Here is a 14,946-nt window from a genome sequence, read left to right on the forward strand (position 1 = left end):
TTTATTTTTTTTAAAATTTTATAATTTTTTTAATTAAAATAGGAGTAGTTTAGGAATAAAAATAAAAATTTTAGAGTAATTACCCAAATTGGTCCCTGAGGTTTTTAAAATCGGACACTTTAGTCCCCCAACTTTTGAAATACACAAAAAACTCCCCCAAGTTTAACTCCGGCGGACAAATCAGTCCTTGGCAATCTTTCTCCGTCAATGACAAACGGAGAACGCTGACGTGGAGCCCTGGGCTGGCACACGTGGCAGTCAGTGGTCCACGTGTGCAAAAAGACAGATCAGTCCCTGGGCCTAAACTGTGTCGTTTTGTAGTTTGGCCCATGTACATCCCTCTTCTCAAAACCAAAATACTCAAAACCCACCCTTTCTTCCTCAATTTACAGAGAAAAGACGTAACCCCTCTTCATCCGTTTCATCTTCAACGTCAAACTCCAGGTCATTGCCCACATCATCGCCATCATCCCATTTCAGCCGTTTCATCTTCAACCTCCATCACCCACATTCAACCTTGTCACCCCAACGTCACCATTCCGTTCGTCGCCATTACTGTTAGCGCCTAGTCAGACGCAACAAACAAGTGGATGTGACCACTGAAGACTTGCATTGAAGAAGGTTAGAAACTCGTTAATTATTCTTAGCTACCATTATAGTAATAGTGATGAGTATTTTATGATTTGGCCTAGGGTTTAGAAATCTGTGATGGAATATTGTAATAGTTATTCATCCTCTCTGTTTTGGTTATTATTATGACATAAAACGAAAAAAAAAAAAAACTAGCAAATAGGAATTTTCATTGAACTTTGCAGTGGTGCTTGTTTTTAATAAATTATTATGCATTATGTCCAGTGATGGAGGATTTTGTGGTTCCTGTATTCCACCATGGTGGTCATTTTGAGAGGGATAACAATGGAGCACTACTATATATGGATGGTAAAGTAGAGAGGTTTCCAAGGATGGACATTGATCTCATCTGTTTTTTTGATCTGCTGACTCTATTCAAAGGTTTAGGATATATAGATTACAAAGAGATGTATTGGTATGATCAAGCTGCTGGTAATATGGAGTTTGGACTGCATCCTATTAAAGGAGACTTAGAGATTAATCAAATGCGCGAAGGGTTAATAAAGAACAAGGAAACTGATGAAATGTGCATTTTCTTTGATCACCGAGTCATGGAAACCCCAGTTGAGGAGGCTGTTGATGAACCTGTTGATGAAGCTGGAGATGAAGCTGGTGATGAGTCTAGCAATGAGTCTAGTGACGATGGGTATGAAAGCACGGAGGATGAGCCTTATAGACCACCTCCCCCAGGTTTTGATGATGAAAGCAGTGAAGAAGAGTGTGTGGTTCTGAAGAAAAAGCCTAAAAGAGGAGGAAAAAAAACAGAGAGTAGAAGTAATGCTTCGAGGAGGAAACAACAAACTATGAAGAAGAAGATGTCTCAGAAGGAGGTTAATAAGGGCTCCAAGACTACAAAGGTTTCAAAAACTAACAACAAACCTCATGTTGGGCCAACTACTGATGGGCCTCATATTAGGCAGTCTGATGATATTGGGCCTAAATTTAGTGGCCCAAGTGCAGCTAGACACAACCATGCTGGGTCAAGTGGTGGTGGCCCAAGAATGGCTGGAGCAAGTGATGATGAACAAGAAGAGGCTAAAGAAGAGGTTGAGCCTGACCCTGTATTTGACTATGAGTCAGAAACTTTAGTGACACCAGAAAACTCTGAAGATGAAAGAGAGAAGTATGAGTTTCCACAATACAATGAAGCATCAGGTTTTGGAGACGTGTACTTTGAGTTGGGCATGGAATTTGCAACAATTGAGTCCTTCAAGAATGCTTTAAAGGACCATGTGATATTTGAGGGGAGGAAGATTAGGTATATCAAGAATGATCAAAGGAGAGTCAGATGTGATTGTGAACACGGGGTTGAGAGGATTAAGAAGCCAAGGAAATCCAAGAAAGACAATGATGCATCTAAAGAAAATGAAGAGTCTAACAAGGACAATGGTGAAGATGCTATTGATGGTGACTCTGGGAATGTTGAAGAGCGTGCAACTGTGGAGGAGGGACATGTTGATGGTGGAAGTAAAGAAACTGCTAAAGAGACAAATGACTCTACCGTTGTAGTATCCGGGACAACTCAGGCTATCATTCCAAATCCTTGTCCATGGCTTATCTACTGTGCTTGGGATAATCAACACAAGTCATACCAGATCAAGACTTATGTCCCTAATCATACATGTGGCAGAGAGTTTGGGAGTAATATGGCTGACCAGAAGTGGGTTGCCAAGAAGTTGGAAAAGAGGCTATTGACTCAACCACACATGACATTGAATGAAGCCTATGAGCACATCAAAATTGACTATAATGTGATGATCAACGGGAAGATGATTTATAGAGCACTTAAAGAAGCCAGAGAGCGTGTCATTGGGAATGAGAAAGCACAATACAGCAAGCTGAGACATTACCTTCTTGAGATTTTGAGGAGTAATCCTGGTAGCACTGCACTGTTGGGTGTGACACCAATACCTGAATCTCCTCCGATATTCAACAATCTATACATATGTCTAGACGCTTGCAAGAGAGGCTTTAAAGCCGGTTGTAGAAAGCTGATTGGGCTTGACGGGTGTTTCCTGAAGGGTTATTTTGGTGGACAACTCTTGTCAGCCGTAGGACAAGATGCGAATAATCACTTTTATGTGATTGCATATGCGGTGGTTGACAGTGAGACAAAAGATAATTGGAAGTGGTTTCTTACCTTACTGCAAGAGGACCTTGGAGATCATTACATTCATGGCTGGAACTTCATATCCGATCAACAAAAGGTCAATTCACTTAATTTTGTTTTAATCCTCATTTAAATTAATAAACAGCATTTTTAATCCTTATTATATATAATGCTATTATATAGAATCTTGCTTCGTGAAGTTTGATAATAATCTGCTGAAGGTAATAAAGTGGCATGTCAGATTAATGCTATTATATAATGCTACTATATAATGCTATCATATAATGCTATGATATAATGTTATACTATATATGTGAAGTTTAATGCTATTATATAATGCTATTATATATAATGCTATTATATAATGTTATACTATATATGTGAAGTTTAATGCTATTATATAATGCTATTATATAATGTTATACTATATGTGTGAAGATGGGCTGTAATTGTTTTTTTCAACCTTGGCTATATATTTGGTTCATGTTATAACCTTTGAAGATCTCATCTTGTTTTCTTTCTTGACCCGATTCAAAATGGTCTTGAGGTAGCTGACTCAATTTGAAAGATGTGAAATTATCTTATTAATTATTGGCAGGGAGATTGATATATACAATTAAAATAAAAAATTGATATAGAGAATACAATTTCACTGTTTTGTGTAGGGCTTGTTACCAGCCTTGAAGGAGGTGATGCCGCATGCACATCACCGGAACTGTGTCAGACACATTTGGAAGAATTTCAGTAACAGATTCAAGGACAAGCGAGTGAAGAACATGGTTTGGGAATGTGCAAAGTGCACAACTGTTTCAGAGTTCAAGGCAAGCATGGAGAGATTGCGGAGAGTGAATGAAGAGGCCTGGGTGTACCTTGTGAAGTTCGACCCTGCATGCTGGACAAAATCCCATTTTAGCCATGGACCAAAGGCTGACAATCTAACCAACAATCTTTGCGAGGTTTGGAATGCAAAGATAGTCAACTACCGAGCCAAACCGATTCTCACAATGTGTGAGGAGCTTCGCTGTTACATTATGAGACGAATGACAAAGTACAAACAGGTGTTAGACACATTTGGAGGTACTGACTTGGCTCCTACGCAGCAGAAAAGACTAGATGATATCATGAAGGAGGTGAAGTATTGGCACCCAATGTGGGTTGGTGATGACGAGAGGAGAGTATTTGAGGTCCAGCGAGGTACGAAAAAGCTGTCTGTAGACTTGGCCCAGAACAAGTGTACATGTAACGCGTGGCAATTGACTGGTAAAAAACTCCAATAATATACTATATTACAATTTTGATAATTGTATATGTTTGTAACAAAATCTCAAAACTTGTTAAACTGCAGGTATTCCGTGCGTTCATGCTTTAGCTGCTATTGCTAGGAGGGGTGACAGGCCTGAAGGCTATGTACATCCATTACTGAAAATTGGGGCAGCAAGGGCCACATACCAACCCTGCATCCAACCGGTGAACTCAGAAGAGTATTGGGACAAGATTGAAGTTATTAATCCAATTCCACCTAAGTTGAAGAGACCTGTTGGAAGACCAGTGAAGAGAAGAAAGAAGGAGCCATCTGAGAATGAGACAAGCGGTTCAAAGGTGAAGAAGACATTTCGGGTTACATGCTCTAAATGTGGAGAGACTGGACATAACCAGAAAACATGCAAAGGTCCAGCCGCTCCAAATAGAAGATCAACCAAGTTAAGAAGAAGTACAAATGCTCAGTCAACGGCTAAAACCACTAACCAAGCAGCAGAGGAGATGCATGTCTCACAATCAGCACCCCAGGTGCAGGTAAACCACCATAATTAATGTACTAATTATTGATCGCGAGGACTAAATTGGGTTTTTCATGCTTCCATAGGGACTTAGTTGGATATTTTTAAAATCATTGGGGACTTATATGTCTTTTTCTAAATTCCACAAGGACTGACTTGGAATTATATTTGGCTTAATTTTTTCATTATTGCAGAATGTGGTTGATCATCCTAATCCAATTCAGCCTACAGCTAATGCACCAGGTTTTGTGTCTAGTATGGTGAGTCAAATTGGAGTTATAAATCGCCCATTGTGTTACTACACTGTTAGGTTTGCTAACATTTAATTGTCTACTCTTTGCATATGCTATCTCCTTTATCACAGGGTGCAGCAAATTCTGGAGCGACAATTCCCCATAGTGCAAGGGCCAAGCAGCCTATCGTTAGACCACATTATCCTGCACCAGTCCAATCTAGCACTCCACCTCCTATTCCACCACCTAGACCAAGTCAAGGCGTCTCGGCAGCAACAATTACAGCGGCAAGTAAGGGCACTACATCAAGGATGTTCCAGTTTATTCCCAATCCCGGGTTCAAGCATCCGAGACAAAAGTGATTGAAGGCAAATGATTATGCTTTTTTGATGTAATAGTTTCGTTTGTATTTTGATAATGAGCTTTTAAGTTGATGGACCTAAACTTAAAATACTCGTAACTTAGGATTGATAAGAGATTCGTGTGGATGAAACTTTGTTTTTTTGGCTTATGTTTCGGCTAATGTATGGCCAATTTCTGACTTTAGTTCAACTGCATCCTATATTTTGCAGTTGCTAACTGATATTAAAGCAATATATTCGCTGTTATAAGTAATGGTGGTGTTGTTTTTTTCCATTATTCATTTGGTGCTACGTATTCATTTTTAGTGCATAGATAATATGTTAATGCAAAAATACAATAATAACTATTGTTTCAGTAACAGATTCAATGATTGTTTGATGCACAGGAATGATTCAACATTCATGGTCCTAATTGAAATAACATATGCTTATTATCTTTATATTTAAGAAATCATGGTTCTTTTACAACTAAGTTTCAACAAATTTCCAAATATTTTTTAACCTACAAAAATGTTTGACTCCCTAAAATTTTCAGCAAAATAATGAAATTTTTAAGAATTTCATTCATTCATAAGTTTCAATTTACATCACCAAATAACTAACATTTTCAAAAAACCTAAGATCCAACAATATACTTAAACACAATAGCACAACTTGCAGCACAAAATACATAAATAAAGTAAACCGCCTTAAACCAACTCTTCTTGCATTCTTTTTTTGCCTCTGTATTTTGACACATCTCTAGTGCATACACCCTATTTTGCAACTCTATTAATCTATCTTGGAACCCACCAACAATACCCACTAAATCCTGCAATTCACTAGGTTCTTTCACAGCAGCCTTCTTGAAGCTGAGATCAAAAACAGTGTCAACCCAAGCGAAGAACTTGCAATATGGTTGATTTTCCTGCAATGAACCCAATTCCTGATTCTGCTCAGAACCATTCTACAAATCCAAAAAGCTTGTTATGCAATAGTTTGGGTTTCTTACCTTGTACATGGGGCACCCAAAAAACAACCTTCCAGGATTCTCCGTAGTAGTCGACTTGCATATTATCGCGTGATACCCACAGAAGCAATTCGGGTGTTTTCCCTTTGCGAAGTCGATTTTGCTTAATCCTCTCTCGCCCATGCTATCCTGGCTTAGTCTCCCTCGCCGGCGACTAGACGCAGCAGAGCTTTCGCCGCTAACGGTCGCTGAAACATTGGCCATTATAGAGTGCAAACAATAGGGCTCTAGATGCACGCAAAGGGGGATTCCATCCCCAAATGCTGACAGTTGAATGTGGGTGACAGAGGTTGAAGATGAAACGGATGAAGAGGGGTTACGTCTTTTCTCTGTAAATTGAGGAAGAAAGGGTGGGTTTTGAGTATTTTGGTTTTGAGAAGAGGGATGTACATGGAGCCAAACTACAAAACGACACAGTTTAGGCCCAGGGACTGATCTGTCTTTTTGCACACGTGGACCACTGACTGCCACGTGTGCCGGCCCAGGGCTCTACGTCAGCGTTCTCCGTTTGTCATTGACGGAGAAAGATTGCCAGGGACTGATTTGTCCGCCGGAGTTAAACTTGGGGGAGTTTTTTGTGTATTTCAAAAGCTGGGGGACTAAAGTGTCCGATTTTAAAAACCTCAGGGACCAATTTGGGTAATTACTCAAAATTTTATTAAAAAGAACGATTTTAATATGAAAAAAATATTAAGGAAGGTTTTAAATTCAAAATTACGTTAGGAACGATTTCGATTCTGACTCTCAACGTTAGGAACCAAAACAATACTTATCCGTTTAAATAATATTCTTTTCATTCTAAATTGATTGTTCATTTTATTTGTTTGCTATGCTTAAAAAATATATTTATACATAATTAAATAGTACGAACAGCACAGATAAAGAGAAAGAGATGAAATCCGTTCAATTTGGTAGTTAACAACTTAACATTCCAACTTCAATTTACACATTTACCCTCTTAGTAAATATTAGTCATTTAGGCAATTGTGCATAAGGATAAAAGTTGAAAAAGAAAAAGAAAAATAAGAATTGAACACCAAAAATAGCAATCTCCTTTATATTAGTGTATAGTTCTATATAAATAATATCGATGACATCGTATATATTTAAACATCTACATAAAATTTACTCGTTCAGCAAATAAATACAAATGAACAATATTATATAACCAATAAAATTTATCTATTTTTGTTAATATTTAGCTGGTAATTTTTTTATACTAAATTTTAAATTTAATATCCTAAATATTAAATCTTAATAATATAAAAATAAAATATTAATTTAAAATATTGACTAATAATAATAATGTTAAAAACAAGAAATCAAGTTGAGAAAAGTGTTTTTTTAGGAGAATGCTAGGAAAACAATGATTATTTTGAACAACATAAACAACCACCAATTAAATAAAAATACACTACACCTCTAAATTAATTATCTAAATTTTAATATTAAAATAACAATCCGTACACTAGTAAAATGAACATCCGATATATCTATTGTTTACATTGTTTAATATTTTCATTGTCTACCTATACTTTTCCTTTTGTGTATTATTCAGTGTGTTCAAGTTGTCTATTCAAGTTGTTTAGAATGATGCAATATAGAAGGGTATTTATAAGAACTAAGAGAATCGTAATAATAAAAACGTAATATTCTATAATAAATATTCAGATATATTAATTGATCCTAATTATATTCTAACATCCCCTTCAAACTCAAGTGACAACTTGAGTTTGAAACTTATTTAAAATAACGAAATAAAGAGGAAAAAAACTGCATAAACTGATAAAGCGGGTGCAGACGGAACTGCCGGAAGGAAGTGCAGATGGAACTACCGCTTATCTGAAAGAAGCGCAGACAGAACTGCCGGAAGGAAGTGCAGATGGAACTACCGCTTATCTGAAAGAAGCGCAGACAGAACTGCTGCTTGTCTGAAGAAAGTGCAGACGAAACTGCTGGAAGGGAACGCAGACAGAACTGTCGGAAGAGAACGCAGACAGAACTGCCGGAAGAGAACGCAGACGGAACTGTCACCAGAGAACGCAGACGAAATTACTGCAAAAGTGACCAACTGCCGAAAAACTGCTAAAAAGATGGCGAATTGCCGGAAAACTGTTAAAAAGTGACAAAGTGCGAAGAGATGACAAACTATCGGAAGGTGACGAAAAATGTATGATTTCTCCATGAGAATAAGTAGTGAATAAGCTAATCGGTAAGGTCAGAAAAGCATCACAGCATTGACAAAAGAAAAGAAAAAAAATGGCACAGAAAAAAAGTATGAAAAAAGACTAAACTGAAGAAAGGATTTATGTGTATTTAGTGTGTTCAAGTTGTCTATTCAAATTGTTTAAAATGATACAATATAAAAAGATATTTATAGAGACTAAGAGAATCGTAATAATAAAAACGTAATATTCTATAATAAATATTCAAGATATACTAATTGATTCTAATTATATTCTAACAAATAATATATATATTGTATTTTTCCTGCTCCTGTATTAGGTAATAGGTACTCTCTCTTTTCATTCTTTTGCCATCACCTTTTCACACAGTGACAATGCACCCACAGGCCACAACACCAGGAAATTCTTGTGAAAGCAAGTGATAAAGTGTAACGGTTCATATTATTTGGCTTTAACCTTTTTCCTTTTCCACTTAAACCCCGGATGGATCATATATTAATTAATCAAATTTAAAATATCAATCAACATATTATTCTATCAAATAATTAGCTCTGCCACTAGCTAAGTTTGGCAAAAAGTTGCATTAATCCATCAAATAAGAAGACACACTTTTATCGAAAACTTGGAGATAATAATGTGGGTTAAGAATATATTACAGAATTCATATTATTTCTATTGCAATATCTGAAAAAAGTAAATCAAATTATTCTTTTTTCATTTTTCTTTCACCTTAAATTAAAAGAATTTTTTTTTTGAAAAAGACTTTTTTTAATAAAAAAATAAAGTTCATTTTTAAAAAATAAAAAAAAAATTAAAATAACATATCAGTATTTATTAATATTTTTATATTAAAAATTATTCTAAACACCAATGTAAAATGTATTTACAAAATTTAAAAATTAAAAGGAGGCAATTGAAACCCAAAAATTAAATTAAGACTCAGCATACAAATAACTCAAAAAACTTGTTCCATCAACAACTGCACCCATCCACCACAAAACTAGACCAAATATCTCCGAAGAAATAATAATAAACACGAAAGAGACGAACAAACCAATATTTTCAATAAAACAAAATAATAAATTAGTTAATATTAACTCAAAAATTAAAAAAAATATATTAAAATCAAGAAGAAAATAAACTAACCTGGTTGCGGAAAGAGACGAAGAATGAGGAAAAGAGATCGAAGATGGCGGCGTGCACCATAACAACCTCCTCCTCCTCCTCCCTTTTCCGATGCATACTGAACAGCGATTCTCCTCCGATGCTCTCTAACGCCACCAACCTTCTCCAGCTAGATTCCGTCCCCTCCGCCATCTGAACCCCCGATGAAGCCACGTACACCACTCCTCCGTCGCCGCCGCCACTTTCTGCCACGAAACTCCGTGCCGCCGTGACATTGGCCACGCTGCACAGCCTCCATGACTCCGATATTATCGGACTCGTTGCGAGACACGTGGCCAGATCCTCGCTGGTTTCAAAACTGACATGGCAAGAAATTATTCAATTCATGAAATTAAATTAAAGCATAAGATGATTGATTGATAATTAACTAGAAGTTTTAGGTAATGATTAGTTATATTAACAATTTTAATAATTGTGATGATAATGTGAAGAAGAGTGAGTAATTACAATGAAGCTTCGTCGATAACCATGGTATTTATATATATGCTGTGTAAAACGAAGAAATGTTTTCAAGCTTGGTTTTCAATTTCTAAAGGGTTGAAGGAATTGAACAATTTATTATGTGAATGTGAATGCGAATGCGTAAGTGGCTTATATATGCACCCAATTCATTGACTTGGAGGGTCAACTGTTAACTGTTTATCATTTATTTAAGAGCAATGCTAGGCCAGCAACTTTTGTGATTGGTAGTCATCAAATAGCCATCAATGATGATTTAATAGTGTGAGATTGATGTGAGATTTCATCCAATGATTCACCTTTCTCTGCTGGTTACATACTGGTCAAAATTCAATAAAATTGCTGGCTCCTAAACTTTTCCATTTAATTAGATTAATCTATGATTGATACCCTTGAACTACTACTTACATTGTAAGGGATATACAAAGGATTTTTCGAATACTTCGTTCGTGTATACTATAGTGTTGCAAGCGTCGAATTCGAATCTCGCCTTTTATATACAACAACCTATTAAAGTAAATTATTATTTATATCTATGAATATTTAAAATATTGATAAGATTATACATAAAAAACTAATATTGTATTTCAAAAGATGAATTAATTTTGATGAAATAGGTTAATTTGTTCAAATGAAAGAGTGATGTCATTGCTGTTTTTGTTTTCCTTGTTACGCATATTCATATTTCATAAGACAAAAATGGTTGGGCCTAAGATGTACGCAGTAAGAAGTGGGCTAGTGTAGACGGTATGATGTAATTGATTAATTTTTCAGGTGTTGTATATACAAAGAACCTATCCTTGAAAAAAAAAAAAAAACTTGCCGACGTATATTCATACGTTTATGCCTAATCCAACCTGGACTTTTAAATTTTGAAGTGTAATAAAATAAGACACAAATATATTCAAGAACATGAACACAAATTTATCAAAAAACTTGCCATGTCAATACCTTACTAAATTAATTAATTTCAGAGAGCACTTGCCACCTTAATTCCCCACATTTATATTTTTTCTGATTATCTTGACTCAAAAAATATTTTTATTTTGCATTAAATTTTATAAGATTAGCATTGTTTACTATTTTGGTTTGTTTGAACTCTAAATCGTCAAATTTTTTTGACAAATATAATTTCTTTCAAATAATCAAATAGACCTTATTATTAGTTTTATTGCTGTCCCACACAAAATTCATACAGACTTATTCGATCTCATCACACACATTCAGTGACAGTCTTATAGTTTACATGAAATAAAAATGAATAGTTGCTAAAATTGATTGGGCCAAAGTGATCCTGCTCGCAAGAGAAAAGTTTTACATTTTTCAAGTACTAAACCGAAATGTCATTTTATCAAAGATAATTTGAAAATCTTCTTTTCTAATATGATTATGTAGCGAAAGGATTCCAAAGTATTTGTCCAAATTGGATGCCAGCCTCATCTCCAAAATTCTACTCGACTCTAGCGTCTTTGCCAAACATAAGTTGTCAGAAAAAAAGATACTTGATTTCTCATAACTTGCCTTCTGAATGGGAAAGCTTGCTGTAACCTTACAATACCAGTTACTAAAACAAAATAAAAATAGCCACCTAGAAAAAAGATACTTTATTTATTGGTGTTGCAGGAGAAAATGCTTTCGAAGGACGTAACAAGTTATACCTTCACCAAGACCATCTGAAAAGTATTAGTTCCTCCAAGAGTGGAACTGCTTGTTTGGTTTACCTTAGTAGGCAGGCTAAATACAAAAGAGGGATTGTGTCGGTTTGGGATGGCTAATAATGAGGATAATATGTGTGTACTATGTAATAAGGATGTAGAATATGTCCATCATTTATTTCTTGTATGTGAATTTACTTGGCAGGTGTGGTGCATTTGGTTATCTTTTCTTGACAGGTGGTGGTCCGTCCCGGGTACTTTGAAGGACCATTTTTAAAGCTGGATAGGTGCGACTTGTAGAAAGGAGGAGCGCAACAAATGGTATATATCTTTCTTTGTGATAGTCTGAAACGCCTGGATCGAAAGAAATCGGAGGATATTTTAGAATAGAGGTAATGACCAAATCAGTACCCGAAAGATTCAAATGCTGACATTTTGGTACCTGACTGTTGTTATTGACAAAATGGTACTTGAATGTTTTAAAAATTTGCCAAGCGTGTCCTCGTGCTTGCCGGACCATGGCTCCGACGAGTAAGATGCTTACGTGTTCACCGGTTTTTGCTGACAAGAGAAGTTTATTTTGAGTTGGAATTTGTAATTAAAAATATTATTCCAAACCCTAATCCCTCCCCCTCCCTCATCGTAGCCCCCTTTCCCTTCCCTTTTCCCTCCCCATCGCAGCCCCCTTCCCTCTCCCTCCCTCTCATATCATCTCATCTCATCTCATCTCATTTCTGCAATATAAAAGAACAACAATCTAATATCTCAAAATTTCATCCTTTCAACGCAACTACAAACCAAAACTTTCAATTCTCTCTCTCAGATCGAAGAAGAACAGAACGAGAATCTGAGAAGAAGAAGAAGGAATAATGGATCTAGCACTAGAGGAGCTACAATTCCTGAACATCCCAGAAATCTGTTACCTTTTCTTCCTCTTCGCCTTCTCTCTCCTCTCCACCGCCGCCGCCGTCTTTACCGTCGCTTCCCTCTACACCAACAAAGCTGTCTCCTTTTCCTCCACCATCTCTACAATCCCCAAAATCTTCAAGCGTTTGTTCATCACTTACCTTTGGGTCACGCTTTTGATGTTCATCTATAACTTTGTCTTCGTGATTTTCTTGGTTTTGCTTATTATAGCAATTGATACACAGAACTCGTTTCTGCAGTTTTTCACGGTTATTGTGGGTGTGTTGGTCATTGTGAATTTGGTGGGATTGTTGGTGCAGAATGTTTTTTACTGTTTGCAAGAGTTACCATCACCAAGGGATTGATAAGAGTGCTTTACATGATCATCTTGGTAAGAAATGTTGGGAGTTTGTAGGTGAATTTTTTTTCTTCTTTTTTAATGTAATTGATGGAATAGTATAATACATTTGGAAAGAAACACAAATGGTATTGGTAGATTGTAATTTGAATTATGATATTGTGTTCTATTGAGCATGCTTCTATCTGTGCCTTTATATGATCTGCGATGGGAGGGAGAGGGAAGGAGGCAGTGATGGAGAGGGAAAGGGAAGGGAGGAGTGTGTTGGGGGGTTGCGATGGGGATGGAGGGGGAGGGGAGGGGGGCTACGTTGGGTAGGGGAGGGCTGCGATGGAGAGGGAGATGGAGGGGGAGTCTGCGTTGGGAGGGAGGGCTTAGGGTTTGGGGGGTGGTTTGCCATATTACCAAAATACAGTGGCCATGTCAGCATTGTGTTTGCTGGAGATTTGTTCCAGCGAGCTCGGGGACACGCTTGTCAAATTTTAAAATTTTTTAGGGACTATTTTGTCAATAACAAAAGTCATGTACCATTTTGTCAGCGCCAGAATCTTTCGGGTACCGATTTGGTATTTACCTCTTTAGAATAAAGGCAAAGTGGTAGAAGAAACTGTTAACTTGTCTCGTATTAGTTATCAGGAGTAAAGGAGGGAGGACCCCTTTTGTTGTTGATGGCAGTGCCAAGCGAAGATGACAAGGGGATTTGTTTTGCTCGACAAGTTGTTAGGTGGCTATTTTTATTTTGGTTTCTTTTTGTTTCTTTGTTCCTTGCTCCACTCGTGTGTTGAGCTCCTTTAATTAAAAAAAAAAGAGTTAATTGAAGGTTTTACATTGCATTTAGAATTGTCCAAAAGCTCAACTAGTTTGGAAAGCTTTGGAAGTTTTCTGTCAGCCTCTAGATTTGATGAATTGGTTCTTGTTTCATAGCAAAGAGTGCTCATTTAGATTCTTTTCTGGTCTCTGATGGATTTGGCGATCAAGGAATAATGCGATCTTTAATCCCCTCGAGCCTTGGCCTCTGAATAAAGTAACTTGTATGGCTTTAGCCTCAGAAAAGAAATTTTGGAATGTTTTTGAGTTGCAACGAGTGTCGATCTCTACTATCATTAGTGGCTCTTAGATCCCCCATTTGGTGGGTACCTTTAAGATTAATTGTGATGCTAATTATCTTGACACTAATAATTATGTTGATTTTGCTTGTGTTAGCAGAGATTGGAATGAAAGTTAACAAAGAGATTGTTTGGAAACAATTGAGAGTAATAATATTCTGCAAGAGGAGAGTTGTTTGTTATTTGGAGAGGATTTCTTCTAGTTTGAGACTTGGGGTAAAGAGATATTATTTGTGAGAACAGAATGTCTAAAGACCTTTACTCTTGTCAATAATTCTCAGGTTAGTTCTGGATTTGTTGATCCTTTAGTGCCGAAAATTCGAGACATCATGACTTAAAAATGTTATGTAAATCTCCAGTTAATCTTAATAGATGCAAATACAGTAGTGGACATCATAACAAAGACGATGATGAAGACTCATACTCATCAAGTAAAGCTTTTATTGCCTTAAAAAAATTTTGAGAATAATATTTAACGAAATTGTCTTACTAATTGAATTGTTCTTTATGTTTTTTTTTGTTAATTATTTTCAGCTACTAAAAAAAATCTAACTTTACATTTATTAAAGAAATTTAGTAACTTATCCTCTTTTTTTATTGTTTATTCAAATTTAACCTCTTTCGAAATGGTGCTTTCTTATGCATTAATTGAGTAGTAATACTATGTTAAATCATGCAAAGCTATCTAATTCATTGTTCTCTTGTAATAACTATCCGAGTACTAGAGATAATCAATATCTAATATTCTACTGAATCGAACATTTCTAATAAATCCCATTGTACATATTGTACATATACTCCATTTCCTATATTTCCTCATTTAAATTAGTTTAACCTAATCTGACGTGAAGCCTGGTGCACAAATTGTGAATCACACTTTTCACAACTCGTACCACTAACCAGCAAGTGCACTGGGTCGTCCAAGTAATACCTTACGTGAGTAAGGGTCGAATCCCACGGAGATTGTTG

The 14,946-nt window shown here is 36.3% G+C and overlaps 2 protein-coding genes and 1 pseudogene across 3 annotated transcripts; 1 reads left to right on the plus strand and 2 right to left on the minus strand.

Annotated features, from left to right (window-relative positions):
• Positions 5,557-6,891, minus strand: LOC110266124. The gene is made up of 2 exons (XM_021110088.1): positions 6,105-6,891; positions 5,557-6,020 (listed from the first exon to the last, which is right to left on the minus strand). Exons 1-2 carry the CDS (start codon positions 6,324-6,326, stop codon positions 5,730-5,732), a joined length of 513 nt encoding a protein of 170 aa, XP_020965747.1. The 5' UTR covers positions 6,327-6,891; the 3' UTR covers positions 5,557-5,729.
• On the minus strand, positions 7,921-10,133 carry LOC107612113. 2 transcript variants are annotated; one of them, XM_016313935.2, is made up of 3 exons: positions 9,941-10,133; positions 9,455-9,791; positions 7,921-8,149 (listed from the first exon to the last, which is right to left on the minus strand). In XM_016313935.2, the coding sequence occupies exons 1-3, from the start codon at positions 9,961-9,963 to the stop codon at positions 8,018-8,020; spliced, it is 492 nt and encodes a 163-aa protein (XP_016169421.1). In that variant the 5' UTR covers positions 9,964-10,133; the 3' UTR covers positions 7,921-8,017. The 2 variants fall into 2 exon arrangements, with proteins under 2 accessions (XP_016169421.1, XP_016169423.1); XM_016313937.2 differs by having other exon boundaries at positions 7,921-8,204; positions 9,941-10,119.
• Positions 12,406-14,946, plus strand: part of LOC107611723 — a 6,143-nt pseudogene continuing 3,602 nt past the window's right edge.

The sequence above is a fragment of the Arachis ipaensis genome, chromosome B08, assembly GCF_000816755.2.
Source record: "Arachis ipaensis cultivar K30076 chromosome B08, Araip1.1, whole genome shotgun sequence".
Lineage (NCBI taxonomy): Eukaryota > Viridiplantae > Streptophyta > Magnoliopsida > Fabales > Fabaceae > Arachis > Arachis ipaensis.